We start from the raw sequence: 26,065 nt of genomic DNA on the forward strand, positions 1-26,065 counted from the left end.
AAAAAGAATAAATGTGTAACAGGCATAATTCACAATGTAGTACAATGTGAATGAAATTCATGTAAAATTAGATATCCATGAAAGTAAAGTACTTAATACTCATTGTAATCATTAAGTGTAAAACTCTCCATTTTACTAACTTGAACCAAAAAAAAATTACTCCCCTATTGACAACATATTTTTTATGTTATGGCCCCAAAAAGATAGAACTAGATTGAAGATATTTCATCAAAAATCTCAGGAATTCTCTGCGAGGTTCTCCAACATCAACAGTGTCTTCTGAATCGCCAACATCATCAGTAAACTTAATGGACATACGAATGTAAGGAGAATATGTATTTCTTTTAAATCCACATTCTACTCCCTCCCACAATGAAGATTTATTAATGTTAAAAATGCTTTCTTCTTCATCAAGTACATCAGCCAAATTTTAAAGAATATCCTCAAGAAGGAAACTGACAAAGAGAAATATGGAAACCTTTCATGCATAAGATTATATCAACAACACACACAGCTATTCCCTGGGTTCAAAAAATAAACAATTTTTAGATTCAATAGAGTTGTCACTGAAGATAATGGGTACTTCTAAGTCATCACTGTCTGCTGCTTCCAAAATATTGATATACTAGCTACAGAATAAACGTTTTTTTTTTTTTTAAAGAGTAAAAAGGACAGTCTATTGTCAGAATATCAAAATTGTGAATACAATTTACCACAGGCATGAGCTTACCTGGCATTGACTTTCCACAAAGCACTACAACAAAAAGAAACAAAAAACATTTGACATTTTATGCAGTTCACTAAAACACTTTAGTTCCCTTATTTGATACTGCAATATTTTATTAAATGAGATTTTTTTTGTATTACTCTTCAGAATAGTATTTTAACAAATAACCATAGGTATATTATATTTATCCAATTACAACCAACAAGCTTTCAACTTTCTTCACTTCTGCTTTCGTTGCTCTTAATGACAAATGCAAATGCCTTATTGGCCACAATAAACTCTGTCAGGAAAGCAGATACCAAATTGATGTTCAAGCTCTCATTTTTTACATAGTCTGTTCTTCATTTAACATGGACATTTTCTATTCTTCTAAAAAGAAACAGTATTTAGCGCAAATAGGTACTGATAAGGGTCACTTGGCTATTTTCTCCTATAGCAGCTGTTGAATATGCATTTGCAAATGTACTCAGCAGTTGCATTTTCTCAGTTTCTGTCACCACCTGATCTTGTAATCCAGTCAAAGTACTTTCGTCAATTCTAAAACCAGTCAGTGATCCTTTTGCATATAACCACATTATATGTTATTTGAAAACCAGGTATTTCTTGAGATTGTGTTTTAAAATTACTGTTGGGAAAGAAAAGAATCTTGGTTAGAATGCGTGTTGCACAAACATTAAAAAATTTACTTTGTAATATCTCAAATTTAATTAATGCAGTTCTGTGTTTCAGTATGTACTATGACTGACACATAATCTTACCGTTGCATTTCATAATGATAATATTGACTTCATTGTGTTCTGTTTCATCATAAGAGTTTGTACACTAAAATAAATAATCCACAATTACGTAATTGTTGCAAAGTTTACAAAATTACCCAACACAACATTCTCTCATCAACTTATTCAAAATAACGTTTGCAAGGTGTTCAACCCTATGCCAGCGGCATTTGGTTCCATGCAGGATCCAAGCCTGCCAGTCCAAAAGAGGAACATTTACACAATTATCATCATCGCAATAATGCTATTATACATACCCTCTACAGTATATTATATCATCAGAAGACTGAAAAAGTGTTAAGTTTGGTCTAAGCTACAACACTTGGCAAAAAATACTTTGTTTATCACAAATCCAAACATTTGTCCAGTCACTGTGTTTTTTTAACAGCTTTATTATGCAGACTCATGAGAATTTCAGATCTGAAGTACAATGCTTATAGTTCATGAAAAAATGATTTTTTTCCATAACCCTATTTGAAATTCACATAGTTCTGTTGAATGTGGGGAATTCAAACCTTCACTTGAAACAACTGTATTCATGGGGTATAACAGAAAAATTGTGTACATTAAACAAGCTAAACCAAAGTAAATCTTACCTAAACATTTTTTGTCTTTTCATTTGCTCACTATACTTACATTCCTTGTTGAAACTTGTCAAAAACATCTTTCAGAATGGCAAACAGTCTATGCATACTCCACATTTTCATTGATATTTGCAATATTTTAACTCCAACTTACAGACCAGAAGCATGGTGTACAAAGGTCACCAATTAAATCTGAGCCTTTCAATCACTTTAAAGTCATTAGCAACACCCTGCAAGTGTGGTTCACGATAGAAGGGTTATAAAAATTATATTAATGATCATAAAAAATCATATCAAGGATTTGTACCGTGAAAGAGCAGGATGCAGATTAATTTACATTTCAGAAAATTAAACCTGAACATTGTATTATAAAAGATCAGATAGTTGATAACTTAAAAAGCATTCATGCTTACTGTATGCTTGAATCAGTTTTATTGCTGAAAACTAGTCACAATTGTTTAATTATTTTCACATCCCAATCCTTTTGAAACTCCATTGCATTCCTCACATGACCATGTCAAATAGCCATTGCTTTGTTCTCCATCTTCTGGGGCACTAAATCTTTTCTGAAAGCATTTGGGCCACCAATTTATTTTTTTAAAATAAAGAAAAAAAATTGTTTACAGCATACTGAACCTTTTCATTTTTCGTTCCTTTTTTTTTAATAAAATCAGTATAAACTTATACACATTTGTTTCTTCCCTTTATTGTGTACCTTTTTGGCCCGTCTTGCAGAACTTCTTGAAGACTATAGCATATTTAACCTTGTACAAAATTGCAGAACATTTACATATTGTTTTCTGAGAAATGTTGGTCAGTTCTCTATCGGCTAAATTCACAGAGGTCTCAGAAGAATATTGAGATTCATTAGGTGGTTGTAGGCTTTCATACTGTTCAGGAATGCCATTGGATGATGAACTTGTCTAATTCAGTTCTTCTTCAACTACTTTCAGAAGGGTTGCTCATAACTGTTGAAATCAAATTTCTGTAAACATTTACATGCCTTGAATTATCCATTCTGAAAGACTGAAAATTGTCCACAGTTGAGATTAAACTACAGATTGTATAGGCAACTTGCCTACACTTACAGCACCTCACAGTCTGCGGATTCAAATTCTAATGCCATTTAGTTGAGATATAATGACACTGTGAACACTGAAAATGGAGCAATATATTTCTCTATTTTAAAATTTGTATTTAAACATTTAAACACTGTACCAAATGCACATTTGGGAATCATGTTTTCAGATACGCCATGTTTTAGAATGAACACTGATTAAAAAAAAAATTCCACCGTGAAACAGAAACGATGGGTCTTCATAAAGATCTTCTTTAAAATATTCAGTAATATGATGAAACCAACTAAAAAAATAAACTTTGGTTTCTGAATGCTAATAATTTAGTGATACTGCCAAAAACCTCAAAATAGCTGAAATTGGATTCAAGGCACCAACTAAACTGTTTACATATAATTTCAAAGTTAAGAGCAAATGCCCTTAAAAAGTAATATTTACCTCCTGACCCTTTAGTAAACTGTAGTGAAAATTTTTGCCGCTTTTGAGCTACCCATTCCTTTTCATGTTCGAAAATGGCTGTATCAGCTTTGAGATGCTTTTTCTTACCCCTCCCCAGAAAGCTAAATGAACCATTAATATAGTTTGCACACAAAGCTGCAACAGTATGCATATGTAAACCAGTATGTTTTCTATGAGAAACAGATATAGTGCACACACAAAAACATTTTACATTCATGATGCTGGCATAGTAAACATATAAAACCGGTACAAGACTGACATGGACTCGATCTAGTGCATACACAATACCAATAAAGCTGATACACAAAACCGATATATTAGAAAATTAGAAAAATCTAGATGAGAATAGGCCATTCAGCATAACAAAGCTCACCAGTCCTATCCATTTAATTCTTCTAAAAAAAATCAACTCTAGTTTTGAAAGTCCCTAAAGTGATTCTCTGTGTAAAAAAAAAAATCCTAATGTTTGGAAGTAGAGTATTATGGTCCGAGGAACCATATCAGAATTGGCTAATGTTAAGAGTGTTGTTACACAAGGGTCAGTGCTTCCTGCTGCTATTATTAACATATATCAATTATTTGGATAGGAATATAAGTAACAAGATGCTTAAGTTTGGAGATGATACCAAGATGGGTGGATTGGTTGGTTATCTAGAATCTGTTGAATCACTAGAGAGTGATCTGGACGGCATACTCACTTCGGCAGATTTGTTGTACATGAAATTTAATGTCTATATATGTATTACATACAGGAAATAAAAATGTTAAGCTTGAATACACAATGGGAGGTCTGAAAATCAAACTATCAACTGCCAGACAGTGTTCAGAAACCATTAAGAAGGTGAACAGAATATTATGTTATATAGGACCATATTTAAAATACAAGTCCAAAGTTGTTATGCTAAAGCATTATAAAGCACTGGTAAGACCTCACCGAGAGTACTGAGTACAATTTTGGTCTTAAGGCTACAAAACAGGACATAGCAGTACTAGAAAAAGTCTAGAGAAGAGCAGCCAGGCTGATTCCAGGGCTACAGGGGATGATTTATGAGGAAAGATTAAAAGAGCTAAGCTTTTTCAGTTTAAGCAAAAGAAACTGAATGAAGTATTTAAAATTATGAAAGGAATTAGTATAGTGGATTGAGAATGTTACTTTAAAATGAGTTCATCAAGAACATGGAACAATAGTAGGAAATATTTTAAGGGTAAATTTCTCATAAACATTAGAAAGTTTTTCATCACACAGTGAAATAAATACACAAGGAATGTGTTTCCAAATAGTGTGGTAGATAGTAAAACCTTAGGGACCTTCAAAACTAGACTTTATATTATTTTGTAAGAATTAAGTAAATAGGACTAGTGAGCTTTGATAAGCAGTACATATATTAAAGCAGATTTCAGTAGATGGTAGGACTTCAGGGACTTTCAAAACTAGACTTGATATTATGTTGGAAGAAATAAGTGTATAGGATTGGCAGGCTTTGTTGGGCTAAATGGCCTGTTCTCATCTAGATTGTTCTAATGTTCTTAATTCAAGTCTTTCTTATCCCAGCCTCTTTGGAATGGCAAAAAACTCAGACATCATGATTTTGCCTTGATCTGTGATAGCTTAGATATTGGGACTTGTGTACTTATATTTCGAAAGTTTTCATTGGGTATTCACACTTACATCTATTTCAGACTGATTGGCATTTATTGATAGCACTCTGTCTTGGCTCCTGATTGAAGTTAATGTGGCCTCTCCCAGATATCCCTCTTTACCCTGTGATGAGAGGTCCATGGCAAAGTTACATTTTTAAATAAACTAGGGGGCTTCGTTTGCCAACACCTGTGTTTGGTTTTCCGGATACACACTTTTAAGATTTTTTTTCTTGAAATTGTTGCTATTTCATTAGTTTCACTTTTATTTCAGAACTTCGGTAAAAACAATATTTAGAATCTTTTGAGTCCAACATGCTGAATCATTTAAATGAGGTTTGTGAGACATGTGTTTAATGACTTTGTACCATAATTCAGGATAGGTTTCTCTGTTTGGAATTTCAGCACAGACAAAACGATCTACATTAGCAGTTATTAGTTTTTTTGCAAAGCAACCAATAAATGCATGTGAGGTAAACCTCATTTTTGAAATTCGATTGTGTAAATATATGCTTGGATTTAACTGAACACCGTTTCGAGTTCTTTCAATAAAATTAAGACTTTCTGATAAAACAATCTACTTACGAAAGTCGGAATATCCTGAGCTGAAGTAGCAGGTGGCATTGTTTTCAAGAATCTCTGAATTTCTGGGCATTGTGGATTGCACATCATTGTAATAAATAAATCTGTCCAACCGATAGTTCTGGATATTGCCATTGCATCACGTTATAACTGTTGCAATGCTCTTGGATTACTTTGATATGATGATGGTAATATTATTGCTTTATCTATTTTTAATGTGTCTGAACTATTGATATTTGAATTTTGAACTTGATCAATGAGACTTTGCATATGTTCCATTGTAAGTTTTGCCTGATTTGATTTAATAAAGAAAAGACGATTAGCTTCGACTTTTACATATGCATTAATAATGTGATGTTGCGTTAGACGTTGAGATAACAGAAGTGGGTTAAATACATTGGAACGTATCGCTAATTTTGCCTCGAAATATTGTGTTGGTGTTTTTTGTTTTTCTGAATTCGTGTGTTTCATATTGTATGACTGTCCTGTTTCTCCATCTGAGAAAAGCAAAGGAAAGAGTAAAGGATCGTAATGTGGTAAATTATTAGACAGAAATGTCGATTCATGTTTTGCTTTTGGATAAACACGAATATCTACTCTGTTTTTGATATTTCCTTCTTTCAAAACTATTACCGCTGATAATTCATCACATGTTAGTTTATTATATATGCGTGTGTGGTCTTTCTGATTCATATAGAAATGCAAGAAAACGTCTTTGTCCGAGTTTTGCAGATGAATTTTGTGTAAAGTGCAATACTTTTGGACGTATGGATTTGTATCCATTATTGGCTGTATAATTTCTAAAACTTTAACTCTTTAACTCTTTCGATTCTATGTTGCATTGCTTCTCCGTGATCATAAATATACACCTGAGTAGGGAATCCAGAGTAAACGGGAGCCTGGGATTCCCGGACTTTTTTCATTCCCACATTCCTGGAAATGAAACTGCTGCTCATTGAGAGAATGCCAAGAGTGTGCAAAGCAGTAATCAGAGCAAAGGGTGGCTATGTTGAAGAAACTAGAATATAAAACATGTTTTCAGTTATTTCACCTTTTTGTGTTAAGTACATAACTCCACAGGTGTTCATTCATAGTTTTGATGCCTTCAGTGAGAATCTACCAATGTAAAAACACATGGAATGAGGAGGTGTGTCCAAACTTTTGGCCTGTACTGTATATATATATATATATATATATATATATATATATATATATACACACACACTGAGTATTCTTTATACATAAAATATATGTTGTCGTACCTTGCATAACTGAATAAACTTTATGGTACAATAACAATTCAATACATTTATGGTCACTACAGTATTTGGATTTAATAATCTTCATGTGGGAAAAGGCTGACTCGCATGAATAAGTAGAGCCGAATAATGCAGTCAAGGAGCTTTTGAATTCAGCTGAGTGAAAATTGACGGCTGTCTGATTAACTGCGATTTTAGTTCCCTCTCTTTTCTCTTTCTCAGATCGCTTTTTGGAAGGAAGTCAGTTTCGTAGTTTTTATGAACAGTTCGAAAGTGCCTTTCCACATTTTCCTTCTTTGGAATAGCAATGTTAGATTGACAGATCAGACAAACGCACTTCGATTGTGACATTATGAGAGAAAAAAATCCTTTTCTAATTACACATAAAGCCCATACCCTCCCCAAACAATTTTTTTTAAAATCCCTTCTTTAGTCAATTGGAAGGCTAACTAGATCACAGCCGGAGTTTTGCAGTAGCTCACGCATTTGATCGTGTGTGCAGGATGACCAGTGTCTTAGAAGAAAGGAGATCTCAGATTGGCCTGTATGTCAATCAAGTGGGAAATGCCATAGGGAGGATATATGATACACTAACGTTTAAAAAAAAATTTTTTTTTGAATGCAACGCGATCTACCTGCACTACCTTTGCGATCTACAGGTCGATCGTGATCGACGCATTGGGCACCCCTGAACTAGATACATGTACTTATATGACAGCATGAACTACTTGTAGATAAGGTTAGTCTTTTATTGGTGTCAACATACTGCAGTAGGTTTATTAAAAATAAGTGTCGGTCATTCTAAAACTGTTCACATGTGAGATGCCCGTGCACTGTGTCATCCCGGGAAGCCCGGACATGCGGGATTCCCGAATTCCCGGGAATGGATAAACCCGTCCGTGAATGGATTCCCTACAACTAACCGTTGTTGCTTTAATTGTTGCTGGACCACAGATTCTCATAGCATATGGTCCTGAATCGTGTAAATCTACATTTTGAGCATTGATTGATTACTAACGCGAAAAGATTATTGTAGACTCGGATATTTTGCCTGTAGTGTTTGTAGATTTCACTTTCCCCAAACATCAAATCTTTTAATTCTCTTGAATACGCCTCATCATTGTGTATAAAGTCTACTTTTCCCTGATGGCAACACAAATTAGACGATCTACAAGTCTCTGAGTTAAACTTGAAAGCCTTACAATATTTACATACTTCTGACATATCACCTATGTCCATATATTCGATCACTATTCGCCTTTCCATTATTTCTCCAAGTAATAATTTCTCTTTGTTTGCGTTAATCCGATTTTTTGTTTCTTTTTTTAACACTTTATTTTTTTTCTGCTTTATATTCTGTATCTTTCTTTACATGTGTATCATGCCTAAGTTTTTTTTGAGTCTTTTGAATTACACTGTTTCCATTATCTCTAACATGCTCTGCATGTGTTTGCCCCCCTTTTTTTTAACCTATTTATTACGTTTTATTTTGTTTTCTACTCTTTGTCTTTTATTTCTGACCTCGCTTTGTCCTGCTTTTTTTAATTACACCTGGGGCCTCATGCATAACGCCATGCGTAGAGTTTACACTCTAATATGGTGTATGGACCAAAGCAGAAATGTGCTTACGCACACAAAAATCCAGATGCATAAATCTGTGCGAACGCCAGCTTCCATGTTCTTCCGCTACATAAATCCCAATCAGTGTGAAAAGTAACACACATGCACGCGCCTGCTGTCCCACCCCGTCTCCTCCCAGAATAAAGCCTCTTGTAATATGCAAATCAATATAAATAGCCCTTAACCTCAGCGTTCTGTGAGAAGGCAATTGCAAAAGGACGGGGGGAAATAGTAGAATTTCAGCGAATACCAAGTGGAGGCAAGAAAAAACATGCTATTTGTTGGTTTAAACAATGGTATAAACAACAAAAGGAAGTTGATCGAGTGACATAGAGTGTCGGAGAAACTCGAAAGCTCAAGTTCACAAAGTTGCACAGTGCCAAAATAAAAAAGAAGTCAGATATCAAAGTCGCCATGAAAAGGCGAGTCGTAGCCCACTGTCTGAGTGTCATATGAAAGCTTATTAGGGTACAGAAAAAAAAAATAAAAAAAATAAGCACACAGTGGGGAAAAATGTCGAAATGTCAATATTAATCTCTAAATTTCCACTTTAATCACGTAGTTTATTTTGTCATTAAAGTAGAACATCATAAACTTCATCTTAAAATCGTTTAATTTACTAGTTTCTCAAATCCCATCGTAAGTAAAGTAGGACATGAAATGCTTTGTTTTGTTTTTGATATTCTATACACTCTGTGTGTGAATCACCACGTGCTTCTTAAACCGGCTTTCTCTTCCTCCAACAGGACACAGAATCCATTACATTCATAATATTACAACTCCCTGAATAATTAAAATACTGAGATGTATACATGATATAATTTTCATGGTGATAGGAGTTAAAACATGCTATTAAACATGGGAACATGGTGGCACAGTGATTGTTCATGACTCATGCAAGATGCTTGCTGTGCCGTGTGCTACCTTCAATTAAATAATTTATTGCAGCAGTACTGTCTCTTTCAAATGTACTATTTCCTAATTCCTGTCCCTACTTTTCTTACCGAATCTCCACAAAATCAGCTCTGTAATAGACATTAAGCCATCTGTAAGCTTCGAACACCGATTCTTTAAAACTTCTAAGGGACATTGAAATATGTTCATAGTACATGTTAAATTATTCTGTCCATCCAGTGTCATGCCAGTCCCAGCAAGAATACAGCGCGAAGCAGAAACAATCCGTGAACGGAGCAGCAGCTTCTAGCTAGCGCTGAGACACCGTGTCCTCAACTGTTTATTTATTAACAATACAAATTATTTAAATTAGATTAAAGTTTTATTTTGCTGCATTTCATCTTAAAAACGATATTGTCATTATATGTAAATACGGGCTTTATAAAGTGGCTTATGTTGTGCAGTATTATAACTGTATCATAAGTTTACAGTGAGATAATTGTTCTTATAAGTACAAGCAGTTAAGCAAGCAGCACTTCATGGACTTGATTGAGTGCGTTTATAGTTCTTGGGAGGAAACTGTTTCTGAACCGCGAAGAAAGGCTCTGAAGCGTTTGCCATATGAGAGCAGTTCAATAGACAGCATGGCTGAGGCAGCGTGTGCTTGATGCTGTATACTGATAATTCTCTTTCCGATCAGCTGCTATTCAGCTGCGATTCCCCACTCAGATACAGTGATATAAATACTCAGAGTGGTGTAGTGAGAGGAATATGAAAAAAGATGATCCACTGTGGCAACCCCTAAAGGGAGCAGCTGAAAGAAGAAAAAGAAGGTGCAGTGAGAGTAACAACGCTAAAGGAGCTATTGTATTTAGAACAGTTTGACCATTCTGTGGACGATATATTTTTGCAGGTCAATTACAATCAGATGCATTAAACTAATAAACAATATGCAGTTAATTTCAGTGTATTTATAAAGCCACGTCATGAATGTGGATCTAAAAAAGAAAGGGCAACCACACTGGAACAGCAGCACTGCTTTGACGCTGGGTGCAGCCAGTCTGCAAAACCGAGCGCAGAACTTGTGTATGCCAGGGTATGAGCTACCATGGAAATGTGCGTGGCTTGATGCCAAGTTTAGTTTAATACATCATGATGTGTGGAAACGTTCGTACATAGCATTTTTGTGTGTACGCACTCTTTATACATGAGGCCCCTGGTCCGTGGTGATCATTTTCCCTTTTTTTGAGTAATTTTCGTTTGTTTGCGCTACTGCGATCTTTACCATCTTTTTTTTATACTTTTTTCATATCTTTAACTTTCTCTGCATTTGTATTGCGCCAGTGTTTTTTTAAGCCTTTTGAATTCCACTGTTTCATAATTTCTAACCTGCTCTGCATGCATATCGTGCCAACGTTTTTTAACGTCTTTATAAAGTTCTACTTTGTCTTTTATTCTTTGTCTTTTATTTCTGAGCCCAATTGGACCTGCTTTTTTTTCAGTTCCACTTGTTCCAGGCTGATTATTACTTTCCTTATTTTCTGAATTTGCACCTAGATTATTCTTTTTCTTTTTTGCATTTTTTTCTCTTGAGTGCGTTTGGGTCTCTTTTCTCCGCGCTGCTCTATATTCTTTGCTTAGTCGTCGACGTTTGATCTATAACGTATTGTCCTTGTATGCTTTAGATGCGCTGAGAGCCCTGGATCTGTGGCTACTAAAAGCCTTTACATGACTGGGTGTTTTGCTGCCCGTGGTCTTATTTGATATTGGTTGTAAGTAGGGCATGTCTTGCAAGAATCTCATTTTCTATGTCCCCGCAAGACGGTCCATGATCAATCTCGATGCACAAAGTCTCATGTTTATGGTCGCTGTGAAGATCACATCTCGTCTCCCTAGTCTCTCCCTCCCAGGAGTTTTTTTGTATAATAGAGAAATAATCACATCACAATGGAGTGTGGGTGTGTGCAAGGGTTGATTGGGGTGCTTGCTTATGGCACATACACATGCAAATGCGAGTGGATCATTCAGGTGCCTTGTTCACACCAGAGTAGTCAAAGCACCACACCTGCCCACAATCAGGTAGAATTAAAAAGGAGCTTGCATGACAGTAGAGGAAGAGAGAACAGAAAATCACAGAGGTTAAAGGAAGAGATAAGAGGTGGCAGGATCGGAAGAGGAGCTAGTGTGATGAAGAGTGGAGGCAAGCAGTCGGGATTTAATGTCCCATGAGAGGCATGTGGCTGGAGTTTACAAAGTCAGGATCACTTCCGCTGAGCATTCCAGCATTCCTTGTCTCTGTTGGCTGAGTAGACCCTAATGGGTGAGCAGTAGATATGTAAGATTTTAAGATGGATGCTCCAGGACTTCTATAACTACTTCTTGCTTGTGATTTTACCTCATTTGAATGGATTTTTTTTGATGACTTTTGATTTCACGCTATGGGTTTTATTGATCATTTATTGAGACAAAATTATGTACAGTATTGCACTATTTTCACTTCCTGTTAGGTTTTAAAAAAACAATGACACTTTTTGTAACGGCCCCTTAAAGAATGTGTTTGTACTCATTTGCCCAGTTCATCTTGGTACATGACTACTTATAGTTACAGGTTGAAGAGGCTTCCAGAAATGTCGAGGGAGAGTGGAGCCGACGCAGACCATCACATACCCTCTTTTTTTTTCTGAAAATAAAACTATATTTGCTGAAAATGAGTTCAATAGTGTCTTATACCCTTGTTATATGATGCAACTGGTGCAAAGTGGTGGAACTTAAATTTGTTCTCATGGTGTCACTGTGTCCTCTTTCCTCTCATAATTTGCTGTCTTTATTTATTCTCTGTCGTCCATTACAAAACATGTTTGTAAATTGTACACATACTGTAAAGGCATAAGGCCCTTGAGAATTTTTATCACTGTGCACAATCGATTTACATTTAGTCTCCTGCAGGTTTTTTGCTATCAGGTGATGCCCTGTGTTTTCTTTCAAGATCGTAGGTACTTTTTTGCAGATGCTCTTGGATTATCCCACTGCCTCAACTTTTTAGTGTATTGTCTACTGTTCGTTCCTATAAAATTTGTTTGTTAAATTTTCTTTCTCCTGGATTTGTCTTCTCTCGTTGTCTTTGGTTTTTTTTTTCCAGCAGAGGCAACTTTACTTGCTAAACAAAATTTGTTTCACTATGTTAGCTTTGAATTTCTGGAAGAACTTGTATTAAATCTCATATAAAACTTTTGCATATTTAGGTACAATCAGTTTGAATAATGTATTTTAAGCATTCAATTTCCACTTTGCATACTGGATCCTTCCTTTTCATTTTAAATTTGGATCTTGTACTTCTTTTCATTGTTATTTTTTGCAGATCATATGGTTCCTAGATTCTTATGCTGTCTGCCTCTGATTGCTTCAGTCAGTAAAAGAAACGTTAAAAAAAGCCTTCAGCAAGGCTTCCATCATTTACTGCATGTTTCTTTTTAAAGCTATAGCTTTGTGTAACAAATGATAATACAATACAATACAATACAATACAATTTATTTTTGTATAGCCCAAAATCACACAAGAAGTGCCACAATGGGCTTTAACAGGCCCTGCCTCTTGACAGCCCCCCAGCCTTGACAAGGAACAACTCCCAAAAAACCCCAGTAGGGAAAAAAATGGAAGAAACCTCGGGAAAGGCAGTTCAAAGAGAGACCTCTTTCCAGGTAGGTTGGGCATCAAAAAGAAGAGGGTCAATACAATACAATACACAGAACAGAACAAATCCTCAATACAGTATAAAAATAAAATTTTAGATGTACGTAGCAGAATTTAACAATTGATACAGTTTACAGTTTATTTTTGTATAGCCCAAAATCACACAGGAAGTGCCGCAATGGGCTTTAACAGGCCCTGCCTTTTGACAGCCACCCAGCCTTGACTCTCTGAGAAGACAAGGAAAAACTCCCAATAAAAACCTTGTAGGGAAAAATGGAAGAAACCTCAGGAAAGGCAGTTCAAAGAGAGACCCCTTTCCAGGTAGGTTGGGCGTGCAGTGGGTGTCAAAAGTAGGGGGTCAATACAATACAATATACAGAACAGAACAATTCCTTAAGACAGCATAATAATAAAAATTTTAGAAGTACGGTTTAACAGTAGATGATATGACATAATTAGGTTTGGATATTTTTAGAGTCCTGGAGACCTCATCCAGCTGCCTCCCCATTTGGCCATGCCACGGCTGAAATGTTGCTCCGATGAAAGGGCCCCTCTTTCCCATGATTCCTGTGATCCTCCATCAGGGATGACTTTACCATAGGCAGGCAAACAACTTGGCAGGTGGGCCGTGGCACCAATTGCCACAGTTGGGTACCGAGAAAAGAAACAGAATAGGTGAGGGTTAGTATTCAAATATAATTATCATGTTACTTATGTTATAGGGCTAATGACTAACAACAGAGATCCAGTATGTACAGTTAATCAGCAGCTCTAATCAGGATATGCTAAACTGAAGTAGTGAGTCTTCAGCCGGGATTTAAAGGCTGAGACTGAAGGGGCATCTCTTATGGAAGCAGGAAGACCATTCCACAGTTTAGGGGCCCTGTAACAAAAAGCTCGACCTCCCACTGTTATTTTATTAATCCTTGGAATCCTAAGCAGACCAGCATCTTGAGATCTTAATGTGCGCTCAGGTTTGTAAGTCATGATATGTTCAGACAAGTAAGCCGGACCTTGGCCATTTAATGCTTTATATGTTAAAAGGAGGATTTTAAAATCTGCCCTGAACTTAACTGGGAGCCAGTGTAAAGATTTAAGAACTGGGGTTATGTGTTCATATTTTCTTGTTCTTGTAATAATTCTTGCAGCGGCATTTTGGATTAACTGGAGGCTGTATAGAGAACAGTTTGAACAGCCAGTGAACACCGCATTGCAGTAGTCAATCCTACTAGAGATAAATGCATGAATTAATTTCTCACAATCCTGTTTATTTAGAAAGCGCCTTAATTTCCTAACATTTTTAAGATGGAAAAAACATGTTTTGGACGACTTTGTAATGTGCTTTAAATGACATGCTAGAGTCAAAGATAACTCCTAGATTGCGGGCTGATTCAGTAAAATTAATTGGGATTCCAACTGAGTTAAATGACGACAAAATATTGCTGTGATCAGCGTCATTCCCTCCAACAATTAACATCTCTGTTTTATCTGTATTTAAAGACAAGTAGTTCTCATTCATCCATTCCTTTAATTCATTAACACAACTAATTAAAGACAACATCGGAGAAACTTCATTTGATTTAAATGAAAGGTATAACTGGGTGTCATCTGCTTACGAGTGAAAATTAACATTATGTTTCCTAATGAGAGATCCCAGTGGAAGCATGTAAAGTGAAAACAGTAAAGGTCCCAGTACTGAGCCCTGCGGACACCATATTGAACTTCTGTGTATAATGATGGAGTACTGTCTGCACATTTCTGTACATACTGGAATCGATTTGATAAATAAGAACTGAACCAAGCGAGCACGGGGCCTGTAAGCCCAACATCGCTTTCTAGCCTGTGCAGTAAAATGGAATGGTCAATGGTGTCAAATGCTGCACTTAAGTCCAACAACATAATTACAGTGGAGTTTCCTTCATCAGAGGATATCAGAATGTCATTTACAACCCGTGTTAGTACCGTTTCTGTACTATGACCAGTGCGAAAGCCAGACTGGAATTTCTCAAATAAATTGTAACGCGTAAGGTGTGACTGAAGCTGACTGGCGACTACTTTCTCTAGTATTTTAGAGAGAAATGGTAAATTTGAAATAGGCCTATAGTTATTTAGTATGTGTGGGCCTAGGTCTGACTGGGCCAGTTATTCCTAATGGGCAAATTCCTTGGTGACACTCTTTGCTTCAAGCCATTTACCATGGTCTGTTCAAGGGGATGAATTAGTCATTTTAAGATGGGAAAAAGCACCTATTGGTCCATTGTATGCTACAGTGGGAGCCACGTCAAACAGCCGCCTGGAGCATGACAGGACCATGACAGGACCATGCACGATCCGTGCACGGAATGTGATCCCAGCGATGGCGCAGTTAACGATGCCCGCCCCATAAACGCCCCATGCGCTTTCTAAAAGATGGTTGCAATGCTGTATAATCCCGCCAGATGGAGCATTGAATGCTTCAGTTAACTGCAGTGTCCAGGAAGCCCTATACCGTATCTTTAATATACTGTATAGGCAGTTCTTGTATTGTCAACATAGTTTCATAAATAGATGACGTGGTAAAAAAAACAACAACAAACCGATTAATAAAACAGATTAGTTAAATCACTCAATACACAAACCCATGATGATTATGCTATTTATTATTAAATAATGAATTAATAAAACTAGTTAGTAAAATATTTTTATTCTAGACTATAAGTGAAGAAAAAATAAAGCAAGTTACAGTAGGCGGTTGATACGACAGCTTGCGTGGTGCAATGCTAAGAACTGCTGATTTCCGATCCGTGCTATATAAAATCATCACATTCAAATATTAACAATTCCCACACACCCTTCCTACATTCACAACATGTGTACTTGTTGCAGTGTACACATCTCTCTGTGCTATGGTTCCTATTACATTAGCACCTGACATTGTACTTTCTTCCCTATATAAATAACATTCGAGTATAGCGCGTCTCCAAATAAATCACATTCGAGCTATAGCGTCTCCAAATAAATCACATTTGAGTTATAGCGCGTTTTTATGTGAAAACAGCATTGTCAGATTTGGGGGGGTGGGTCGTGAACGCGACTGAGAGAATGGAACTGAATTTAAAAAAAGCTAACCTTTACAATTATCATGCATTTACATATTCGTTTTCAAACAATATTGCATTATTATATAGGAGCTTCCCTGTCTGCCTATCATATAGTGCCTTTCCTTCCTACCTATCTATATATCTATCCCCTTAGCTGTTTTTTATATATCTATTATACAGTGCCTTCCCTGTTTATTTATATATCTAGTGCCTTCTCTGCCTGTCTGTCTTTCTGCCTGATTGCATATAGCGCTAAACTCACTGCTCTGTACTATTCTGTCCCCTGCATGTCCTGGAGTATAAAAGAAACAGCACCATACAGCAACATGTGCGAACTGGCAAGTTCGGGGAAAAAACACGCGGTCACTGATTACAAACCGCAAGATGAATGAAAGAGACAATATATGTAAAAACATCATCGCACTAATGCAATATTATTTGAAAACGAATAGCGTCAGATCGGGTTTGAATATGCGCCCGATCTGACGCTGTTCGTTTCAAATAATATTGCATGTACTGTGCGTTGAAAGTGCTGCACTGAATAAGCTGACTCCTTCTGTAACAGCGTGTATTCAAACCCGATCTGACGCTAATATTGCATGTACTTAACTATTTTAGAATAAAAACATAAATTTGATTTCAGTCAGTCTGTAAGAGCCAGTGTACATTACGGAAGCGTATTAGGGCCACGGTGAAAAAAATACGGACACAGTGAAGAAAAAAAAAATCTAAATGTCGAGATTAAAGTCGACATGTTGACTTTATTCTCGACATTTCCACTTTATTGTCGCCAATTATGTCGAGATTAAAGTCGACATTTTCCACTTTATTCTAATAGTTTATTTTGTCAGTAGAATGTCGCAAACTAAACTAAATCTTAAAATGAATGTTTAATTTACTAGATTTTCTCAAACCCGTCATTAATTAATGTAGCACATTAAATGCTTTATATTAAGTGTTCCCGACCCAGTTAAGTTGTGTTTACACGGATTACTGTAGAAACGGAACACACGTGAAATGCGTGTATTCCAAATAATGATCTATTCTTTCCACTCTAAAACTCCACTTCACTCCCAGATAATCAATCAAGGCATGAGCTGGGAGAAGTTTGTGCACGTTTTAAGTCGTTGGGGGGATGGAATAGCCGACTCGGAACCAGTGGTGCGCTGTCAGATCCGGAAATCTCTGCATGACAGTCTCGTGCACATTCTCTTTTAAATTCTTGGACAATTTGGCTTTGCCGTTTGTCCCACTCCAGTTCAATGTAACCCATGGGTCTCAATCACAAAATCAGCCAACACTGTAAACAGATGACACAACAAATTATATACTCTGAAACGTTCATTTGAACATTTAAAAATACAGTATATACAAAAACATAAATATAAAACAATCAACTATTATTGTTAAAGTCAGTCTGCTGTTCAGGATCAAGTTTACGGGGCTTCGTTTAACGTTGAAGCACTAACGGCCAAAGTGCCACCGTGTGTGTGTGTGTGTGTGTGTGCGCGCTCCGGCATTCGTCAGGTTTGTCTGAGCTGGCTTTAACACAAACACATTTGCGCGCCAGCAGGACGAAAAAAAACATTTTAGCACCATCTAACAGTCAGTAATAAGGAGAAGTCAGTACATTCTCCGTTGAGATTTCTCACATTCCACTCCTCCTAAGTTTGTCTTTTAATGAAGTTCTAAGAAAACTAAGAAAAATATTTTGGGTCACTTAAGCACGAAATAGCACGGACGCAAATGATCAAGATTTTAATTGTTGTTGTCATTTTCTCAAACATGATTTTCCAACTTGGCGTTTATAAAGATTTAGACAGACTGAATTTAAGAATGCACCCCTAGTAACCTAAAAAAACACACACACACCGAAGAGCAAAGCGGAGCTGCGCATTCACACCTCAGACCGTCTTTTGTCTTGTAAATGAGGTATCCTAATTCACCTTCCAATCCCCACCAGCACACACACTCTTTGTCTGTACTGTACACTGTTGCTGTTTGTTAGGGCACTTGGTTATACAGAGTACTTTAATGTATAAAACACTTACTTCCTGGTTTGTTTTATTTTAAATATAGCTTATTACCTTATTCAGCAAAATAAACAATGTTATCTTTGTGTTAATTATTAACGTATTGATGTCTTTTAATTAAGGACAAAAATAGACCATGCGCTTGTGTTTAGGACTGCTGAACAGCTGTGTTCATAGGTTTAATCAACGATTTACAAGACAACAGTTAAAGCATTTGTGGATGAGAGGTGTGTGTGTGTGTGCGCTCCTGCATTTCTCCGTTGGCTTTAACACAAACACATTTGCGCAGACAGGTCTAAAGAACCCCTCCCCCCGCCAAAAAAACACACACAGAGCAATTAGCGCCACGTCATAGTCAGGATTCTCCACTGAGGTTTCTCACCTAAGTTTGTGTTTGCTCTTTTGATGGAGTTCTTAAAACCCAAAAATTATTTATACTGAGAAAAAATTATTATGGGTCACATAATCACAAACACAAACTAGCACAGATACATATGATCAAGTGTTTAACTATTGTTTTCATTTGTTTCTATGACCAGTAATAATATTAATAATAATTATTATTGTTAGCCCAACTCTTTGACTATTTAAAACAAAAGCGTCTCCCATTTTTTGCCCATTTACTGTAAGTAGTTGGTTCAAGTAAATGTTTTTTTTAAATACCCAAACAATCCCCCAACAATTAAAACACGCACACACGACTTTAGAAATAAAATGTATTCTTCCAAAACTAGTCAATCGCTTCTTAAAACCGTTCTCACCTCTCCGCCAGTGTCTTTTGTTAATCTAAATGTGCTGATAAAAGAAAAGCTGCAAGTAGCCGGCTATTCCATCCCCCGAACGACTTAGAACGTGCACAAACTTCTCCCAGCTCATGCCTTGTTGGATTATCTGGGAGTGAAGTGGAGTTTTAGAGAGGAAATAATAGATCATTATTTGGAATACACGCTTTTCACGTGTGTTCCGTTTCTACAGTAATCCGTGTAAACACATTTTTAAAACAGAAACGTTTTTCATATTGTAGTAGTAAATGACAAAATGTAAGCATAAACTATATAATGTATGAAGCCTGAAGTCCAAATATCAAACACTTTCACAAAAGGAACAAATATAACAGAACAAGTATGCTTTTATTCAAAAAAATATAACTGCAGAAAAAACCGCCTTAACATGCGACATTGACACTTGTTTATCGCGACTGCCTCCGTAAGCGCAATTGAATCAGCTCCGACTGCGAGTCAGAAGACCGTGAGTTCGATCCTGCACCACTTTGTTTTGAGAAGTAAACTGCTCTTATTCTTACTATTTTAGAATAAAAACATGCATTTGATTTCAGTGTGTAACAGTGTAATTTATGATACTTGTAAAGGTTAGTTTTTTTATTCACTTTTCATTCTCTCAGTCGTGTTCAGGATCCTTCCCTACCCCCCATCTGAGAATGCTGTTTTCACATAAAGATGCGCTGTAGCTCTGCAGTGTACTTGTGACTGCATTCTCGTACCAATGCTTGCGAACTGAAGTGCCTGCATGCAGTTTTCGTGGCATTACACGTCTATTTTTTTGAGCATGCCCATGTCGCTCAAACACAGGAACATATGTTGGTGTACAAGAATAAAAAACAAGTGCACTTTTATTCTAGACTATAAGTGAAGAAAAAATAAAGCAAGTTACAGTAGGCGGTTGATACGACAGCTTGCGTGGTGCAATGCTAAGAATTGCTGATTTCCGATCCGTGCTGTATAAAATCATCACATTCAAATATTAACAATTCCACACACCCTTCCTACATTCACGACATGTGTACTTGTTGCAGTGTACACATCTCTCTGTGCTATGGTTCCTATTACACTGAATGAGCACCTGACATTGTACTTTCTTCCCTGTTTAAATAACATTCGAGTATAGCGCGTCTCCAAATAAATCACATTCGAGTATAGCGCGTCTCCAAATAAATCACATTCGAGCTATAGCGCGTCTCCAAATAAATCACATTTGAGTTATAGCGCGTCTTTATGTGAAAACAGCATTGTCAGAGGGGGAGGGGGGGGGTTCGTGAACGCGACTGAGAGAATGGAACTGAATTTAAAAAAAGCTAACCGTTACAATTATCATGCATTTACACTGGCTCTTACAGACTGACTGAAATAAAATGTATGTTTTTATTCTAAAATAGTTAAGTACATGCAATATTAGCGTCAGATCGGGTTTGAATACACGCTGTTACAGAAGGAGTCAGCTTATTCAGTGCAGCACTTTCAACGCACAGTACACGCAATATGTAGGCGCATATTCAAACCCGATCTGACGCTATTCGTTTTCAAATAATATTGCATTAGTGCGATGATGTTTTTACATATATTATCGCTTTCATTCATCTTGCGGTTTGTAATCAGTGACGCGTGTTTTTCCCGATCTTGCCAGTTCGCACATGTTGCTGTATGGTGCTGTTTCTTTTGTACTCCAGGACATGCAGAGGACAGAATAGTACAGAGCAGTAAGTTCAGCGCTATATGCAATCAGACAGACAGAGAAGGCACTAGATATATAAATAAACAGGGAAGGCACTGTATAATAGATATATAAAAAACAGCTAAGGGGATAGATATATAGATAGGTAGGTAGGAAGGAAAGGCATTATATGATAGGCAGACAGGGAAGCTCCTATATAATAATATAATATAATATTATAATTATAATAATAAAATATAATGTTAAAATCACGTGATTGCAACTCAGTGCAGCTAAATTGCTGGCGTGTGTTAACGTGTTCTTGAGAACAAAGCGCCATCTAGTGGTGGAACCAGGTAAATGAATAAATAGGGCATGAATGGGCGTGTTTACTGTGAAATCTTGACACGCCTTCTATCAGTAGAGGGAGGGGGGGATCACGGCGTGCATAGGGCAGCCGTACGCCATTCGCACGCCATTCACACGGCCGCGGCTATTTGACGTGGCTCCATCTGTATGTGGTTGCCACATGGTTAATTGAGTGACAATTGCAGAATGAATGCAACAATAGGTGTTATCTTATTGACCACGATTCAACAAACTTCTGTTATTACTATAATATTCAGGTGCTGAGATCCTGGTGCACCTGTCACTGTTTTCTCAAAGTACTTAACTATATAGACACAGTCAGCTTTTGCAAGCTTTTTTTTATGAGTCACTATGTGTTAAAAATATGCCAATTTTCATTACCATTATTAAAATCTCAGCTTGATTAAACAATGGTATCCAAATAATATATGAATGTTAAAGTGTACACCTTTGTCATTTGAATGATCTTGTTTATGGTAAACAAAACAATGAGTTAGAGTAAAACTATATCTGTGATCAAAATGAATAAAGGTAATTTTCATGCTGAAAAAATTAAAAGAAGGATAGAAACCTGTGCAATGATCAAAGTTGTGATCAGTTTATCTATACAATGTTAATTGATTGCCAAGTTTCAGTAAATGTATTATTTATATTTTGTTCTGTTTACTAAGTACTTTTATGTTTTACTAGCCGAAGCCCGCTGTAGCATACTGCCGTGTAAGAATAGGAACGGAAAACGGTGAGAAAGGAATTCAGAAATCAAGAAGGAATAAATACTTCTTGAAAGACGCAGTTGTGAATAGGTGTTTTGGTGGTGATAACAGATAATGAGTCGAAAGATCTGACCATAGAAAAAGCCACGTACAGCTTACCCTTGCTGAAGACTGGTTGTTAGAATTATTGTGAAGAGTAAACAGCATGTGGGTATGAGGAAGGCCGCGCTTATGAAATTCGATTACGTTAATATAATCAATAACAACCTCAAAAAGATGTTGTTGTAGAATGTCTCTAAGTAATTCTGGCAGCTTAATCCAAAAGACTCATACTACAATATCAGGTCTATGCTCCGGTCTTTGGGTATCCGACAGTGCATTAGAATTTCCGGCCAAGCAGGATTACATGTGAAAGTGATAAATAAATAAGGCTATCCGAATTTACATACTATGGCCATGGCATCTTGCTCGTTTTGTTGCATGTATCTTGGACTTCCTGGAAATGTGGACGGTAATATGATCATTTTGCCTACACGTGCGTTGTTATTTTCAGTGTTTGCTTGCAGTGCGTCTGACAGTCCTTTGTATTGTTCCACGCACAAATCTTGTTGATCTAATCTGAGAGAGTTGAGATGCACGCCCTCTGTTTTAACATACACATCTACGACGTACTGTTGGAATATTTCTCCCCTGGAGTGCAAAATGCTAAATGTATTCCTCATTGCTAATCTGTACGCGTAAAATTGGCATTGAATAAGCCTTCTTCACTTGGCGGTTCTTTTATCGGGAACATGTTGTAAATCTTTGTGCCAGCCAATGTCTCCGTAAGGGAATAAAAGTGGGTAAACCATAGGATCGCAATTCATATTGAGCATGGAAATCTGTTTACAGGAGTTGCCTATGGGACAGATGCAAATGTCCCTTTCGGCAGGCGGTTCGCCATCTTCTCCAATGAAAATCGCTGCAACATTGGTGTGACATGTCGGGGTATTGTATCGTCGTAAATCCTGCCTAGGGTTTTCCTTGAAAAGCATTCGTACAGATGCTGTTGGATTGGACTGAGCGATTTCATGCACGTGTTTGTATGTTTAGCGAAGGGTTTGATGGTTCTGAGCATGGAATCTAGCCGGAGAAGTAAATTTTCACTGCATGTAAAGTCTGCTTTATTTTGTAAGCGTACTGCAGAAGCTTGGCAAGAAATGCCGTGTCAGCTGCGTGTGGGCGGGACCGGTTTTGAAGAGGAGCCGCTGGCAGCATGGGGAGAGGTTTGGAAGAGGACAAATAGGAATCGAGAAATACCGTGTCGGCTGCGTGTGGGCGCGACTGGTTTTGAGATGGAAGCAGAACGATGGTCTTAGCTTCCTAGCTCTGATGGTATGAATCAGGGTTTTGTAGACAAAGGTTTTCCTTGTTTCTGCAGGACCATCTAAGAAGAAGCACGTTTGTCGCGGATGGGAATTGCTGTATACAGAGTGTAAACATGTGTTTGGTGAGGTGTTGGTGGCGGGCACATGAGCAGGCAGTGCGCATTCCTTGAGAGCGAGGGTGGACGCGGGAGGAGGGTTAGAGTTGGCGGGTGGGGCTCTGTCGTGCATACCCTATGGTCGGGCGACTTGGTCGATTATATATATAGATTCTTTTGGCTTAATAATTTCTTCTGCCAATTAGCAGTGACTTCATTTTTAGAGGTGTTTAACTCTGTGTAATTGAAAAAAGGTTACCCACTTGGTGACATCTTATATACCAAGGTTAAAAAAATTAAATATTTTTAGTAAATAAGTTTTAAAGTGTTGTAGTATCGATTTGCTTATACAGGTTAAGAAGCAGCCACCAAACCTCTGTTCTCAAATTGTTGCACTTGATCTGTTAAGCTTAGGACTGAATTTCAGAATACTCCACGTATTTGAGACTGTAAATGGCCAAGGTTCTATCAGAGCGCACATTTAGCTCTTAGGATGCCATCTACTAAAGATTTCAATGATTAACAAAATAGCCATAGAACGTCTACCGTTTAGCTATAGGGGCCTGAAAACTACTAAGAGAAGCCCCATCAGTCTGAATAGTTGTGCAAATTTACAATAATTAAGAACTGTGGCTGTAGCACTTGGTGTTGAAATTATTATTATTTATTCTTTTATCAATTTATATGTTTTTGGACCCTTTTTATTGCTTTAATGACTTTGATATTTATTTTATGCTCCGTATTGTTTTTAGCAATGTTAATATTTTTTTATGTTGTTGAATTTTATGTTTATGCAACAACGACAGGTAGTCTCATTAATGATATAACTTTCATTACTTACAATACAGCTGCATTTTCACATAGAATTATCCCCTAGTTGGATAAAGAAAGTTTTTCTTGTAATTCCCAGTACTTTCACAGTAAAAACAAGAGGAGAGGTTTGATTTAGTCTTCAACATTGACATTATTTCAGAATAATTTTTTGGGGTTTTCTACCCTTTAATTTAGTGTTTGCTGTTTACTTCAGTCTCCTACATTTTTAACGTTTTCCTGTCTGAGTTTGTTAATGGTTTCAAGCCAATCATCTGCTGGCCTCATTTGTTCTTACAAAAATTCCTGTGCACCAGAGTGTGCATACGTTATGTGGTGCTACAAGTGAACTTCCAAGCTGTTTTTGGTAAGACAGAAGAGATACTGGGAGCCTTGGAAATCTAGAATGAAAAGATCTTATAAGCATATTAAATGGGCTAGCTTAGATTCCTACCCTAGAATAGGGTGAGTGGTCTAAGTGTCCAAGACTTTGTGTTTTGGCCTTGCATTATAACTGACCAGTTTCGCTATCCAACCTCATTGTCTCCTGACCATAGTTTAATTATATTATGGATTTGTTAGAGTCCATTCCATTTTTGTTACTCAGTTTAAAATTGCTTTGATTTACCATGTGTTTAAACTAATTTGAATCTTTATGTGTATGCTGCATGTAATTACTGGTAGTCATTTTTAAAGTTTGTAATTGCATTTACCTGTCAACTTGTTACCATTGTTTGACCCTGCACTCAGTAATGAATGCTTTTTTAAAAATAAACTGAAATGAATAATAATGAAATTATGACTGTATTTTTGTTTTGACTATCCTTTTGATATTATAAAATTGTTCTGTATACTTGCAGTATGTTGGGGCAGAGGTTAATTCTGTTTCCTCACATCTTTAAGAGAATGAGTTCAAATTTCAACCTGCTCTACATCTGAGTAATTTTTGTGTGCTTGGCCCATATCTACTAAGGTAGTTTGTTTTTTATCATGAAGGCATAACTATTACATCAATAAAAGACCTAAACATGTACATATGTAGATGTGAGTGTGGATATTTTGAGTGAAGTGGTGCCTTGTATGGGGTTAGTTTTCAGTTGGTTTTTGTGAGCCTGTTGTTGACAAAATAAACTGTGACAATTGAAGATAGATTTCAGTAAAACAAAGAATAGGTTGCTGCTATATATGTCATTCAAGCTAAAGTGAGCTATTGTGCTTCATTTTACAGGATAATGTTAATCTACTGCTTACAGAAGAAGAGATGTACAATCTTATGGACACATTCAAACAATGCAATATCATCCCAGGTAGGTGAGTACACTAGGTCTGTGGGTTTGTGTCTGTCTTCCTCTGTGTCCCTTCTCTATTTCTCCGTCTTTCTGTTTCGTTGTGTGTTTGTGTGTGTGTGTATTTAGATGTTTATATATCATGAGTGGAAAACTATTAAACTGCCATATTCATATTTTAAAAAAGCATTTGTAACATACATGCATATTACAATATATTGTTGACTGTAGGGGGTGCTCCAACTCCCCAAACCCAACACAAACAGGCTTAAATACAAAAAAAAGTGCAAGAGATTTTTTTATTCATGCGAAACCCTTTTCAGGCAAGTGTTTCCCATTCCACAACCACAAGCACATAACAAAGTACATAGCAAACAATGCTCTATTTTCTGTTCTTTCTTTCTCTCCCTGTCACTGCCTCCTCTGCTCCTACAGGCAAACTTTGTCCTCTTTCCTCCCAACTCCAGCTCCTCGAGCAGCTCCTTTTAAATAATCACTGGATGTACTTCTGTGTCCCAAAGACTTGCCCCGTGAGCACTTCCAGGTAAGGTGAGAGCC

General features: G+C 36.8%; 1 protein-coding gene across 3 annotated transcripts in view; it reads left to right on the plus strand.

Annotated features, from left to right (window-relative positions):
* phf24 (PHD finger protein 24) overlaps window positions 1-26,065 on the plus strand; it is a 333,884-nt gene that overhangs the window by 91,094 nt on the left and 216,725 nt on the right. For all 3 annotated transcript variants that reach the window (XM_039759156.1, XM_039759158.1, XM_039759159.1), the window contains exon 4: window positions 25,450-25,528. In XM_039759156.1, coding sequence (XP_039615090.1) covers window positions 25,450-25,528 — 79 coding nt within the window. The remainder of the gene's footprint in view (window positions 1-25,449; window positions 25,529-26,065) is intronic.

This window comes from Polypterus senegalus, chromosome 7 (genome assembly GCF_016835505.1).
Source record: "Polypterus senegalus isolate Bchr_013 chromosome 7, ASM1683550v1, whole genome shotgun sequence".
In the NCBI taxonomy this organism is placed as follows: domain Eukaryota; kingdom Metazoa; phylum Chordata; class Cladistia; order Polypteriformes; family Polypteridae; genus Polypterus; species Polypterus senegalus.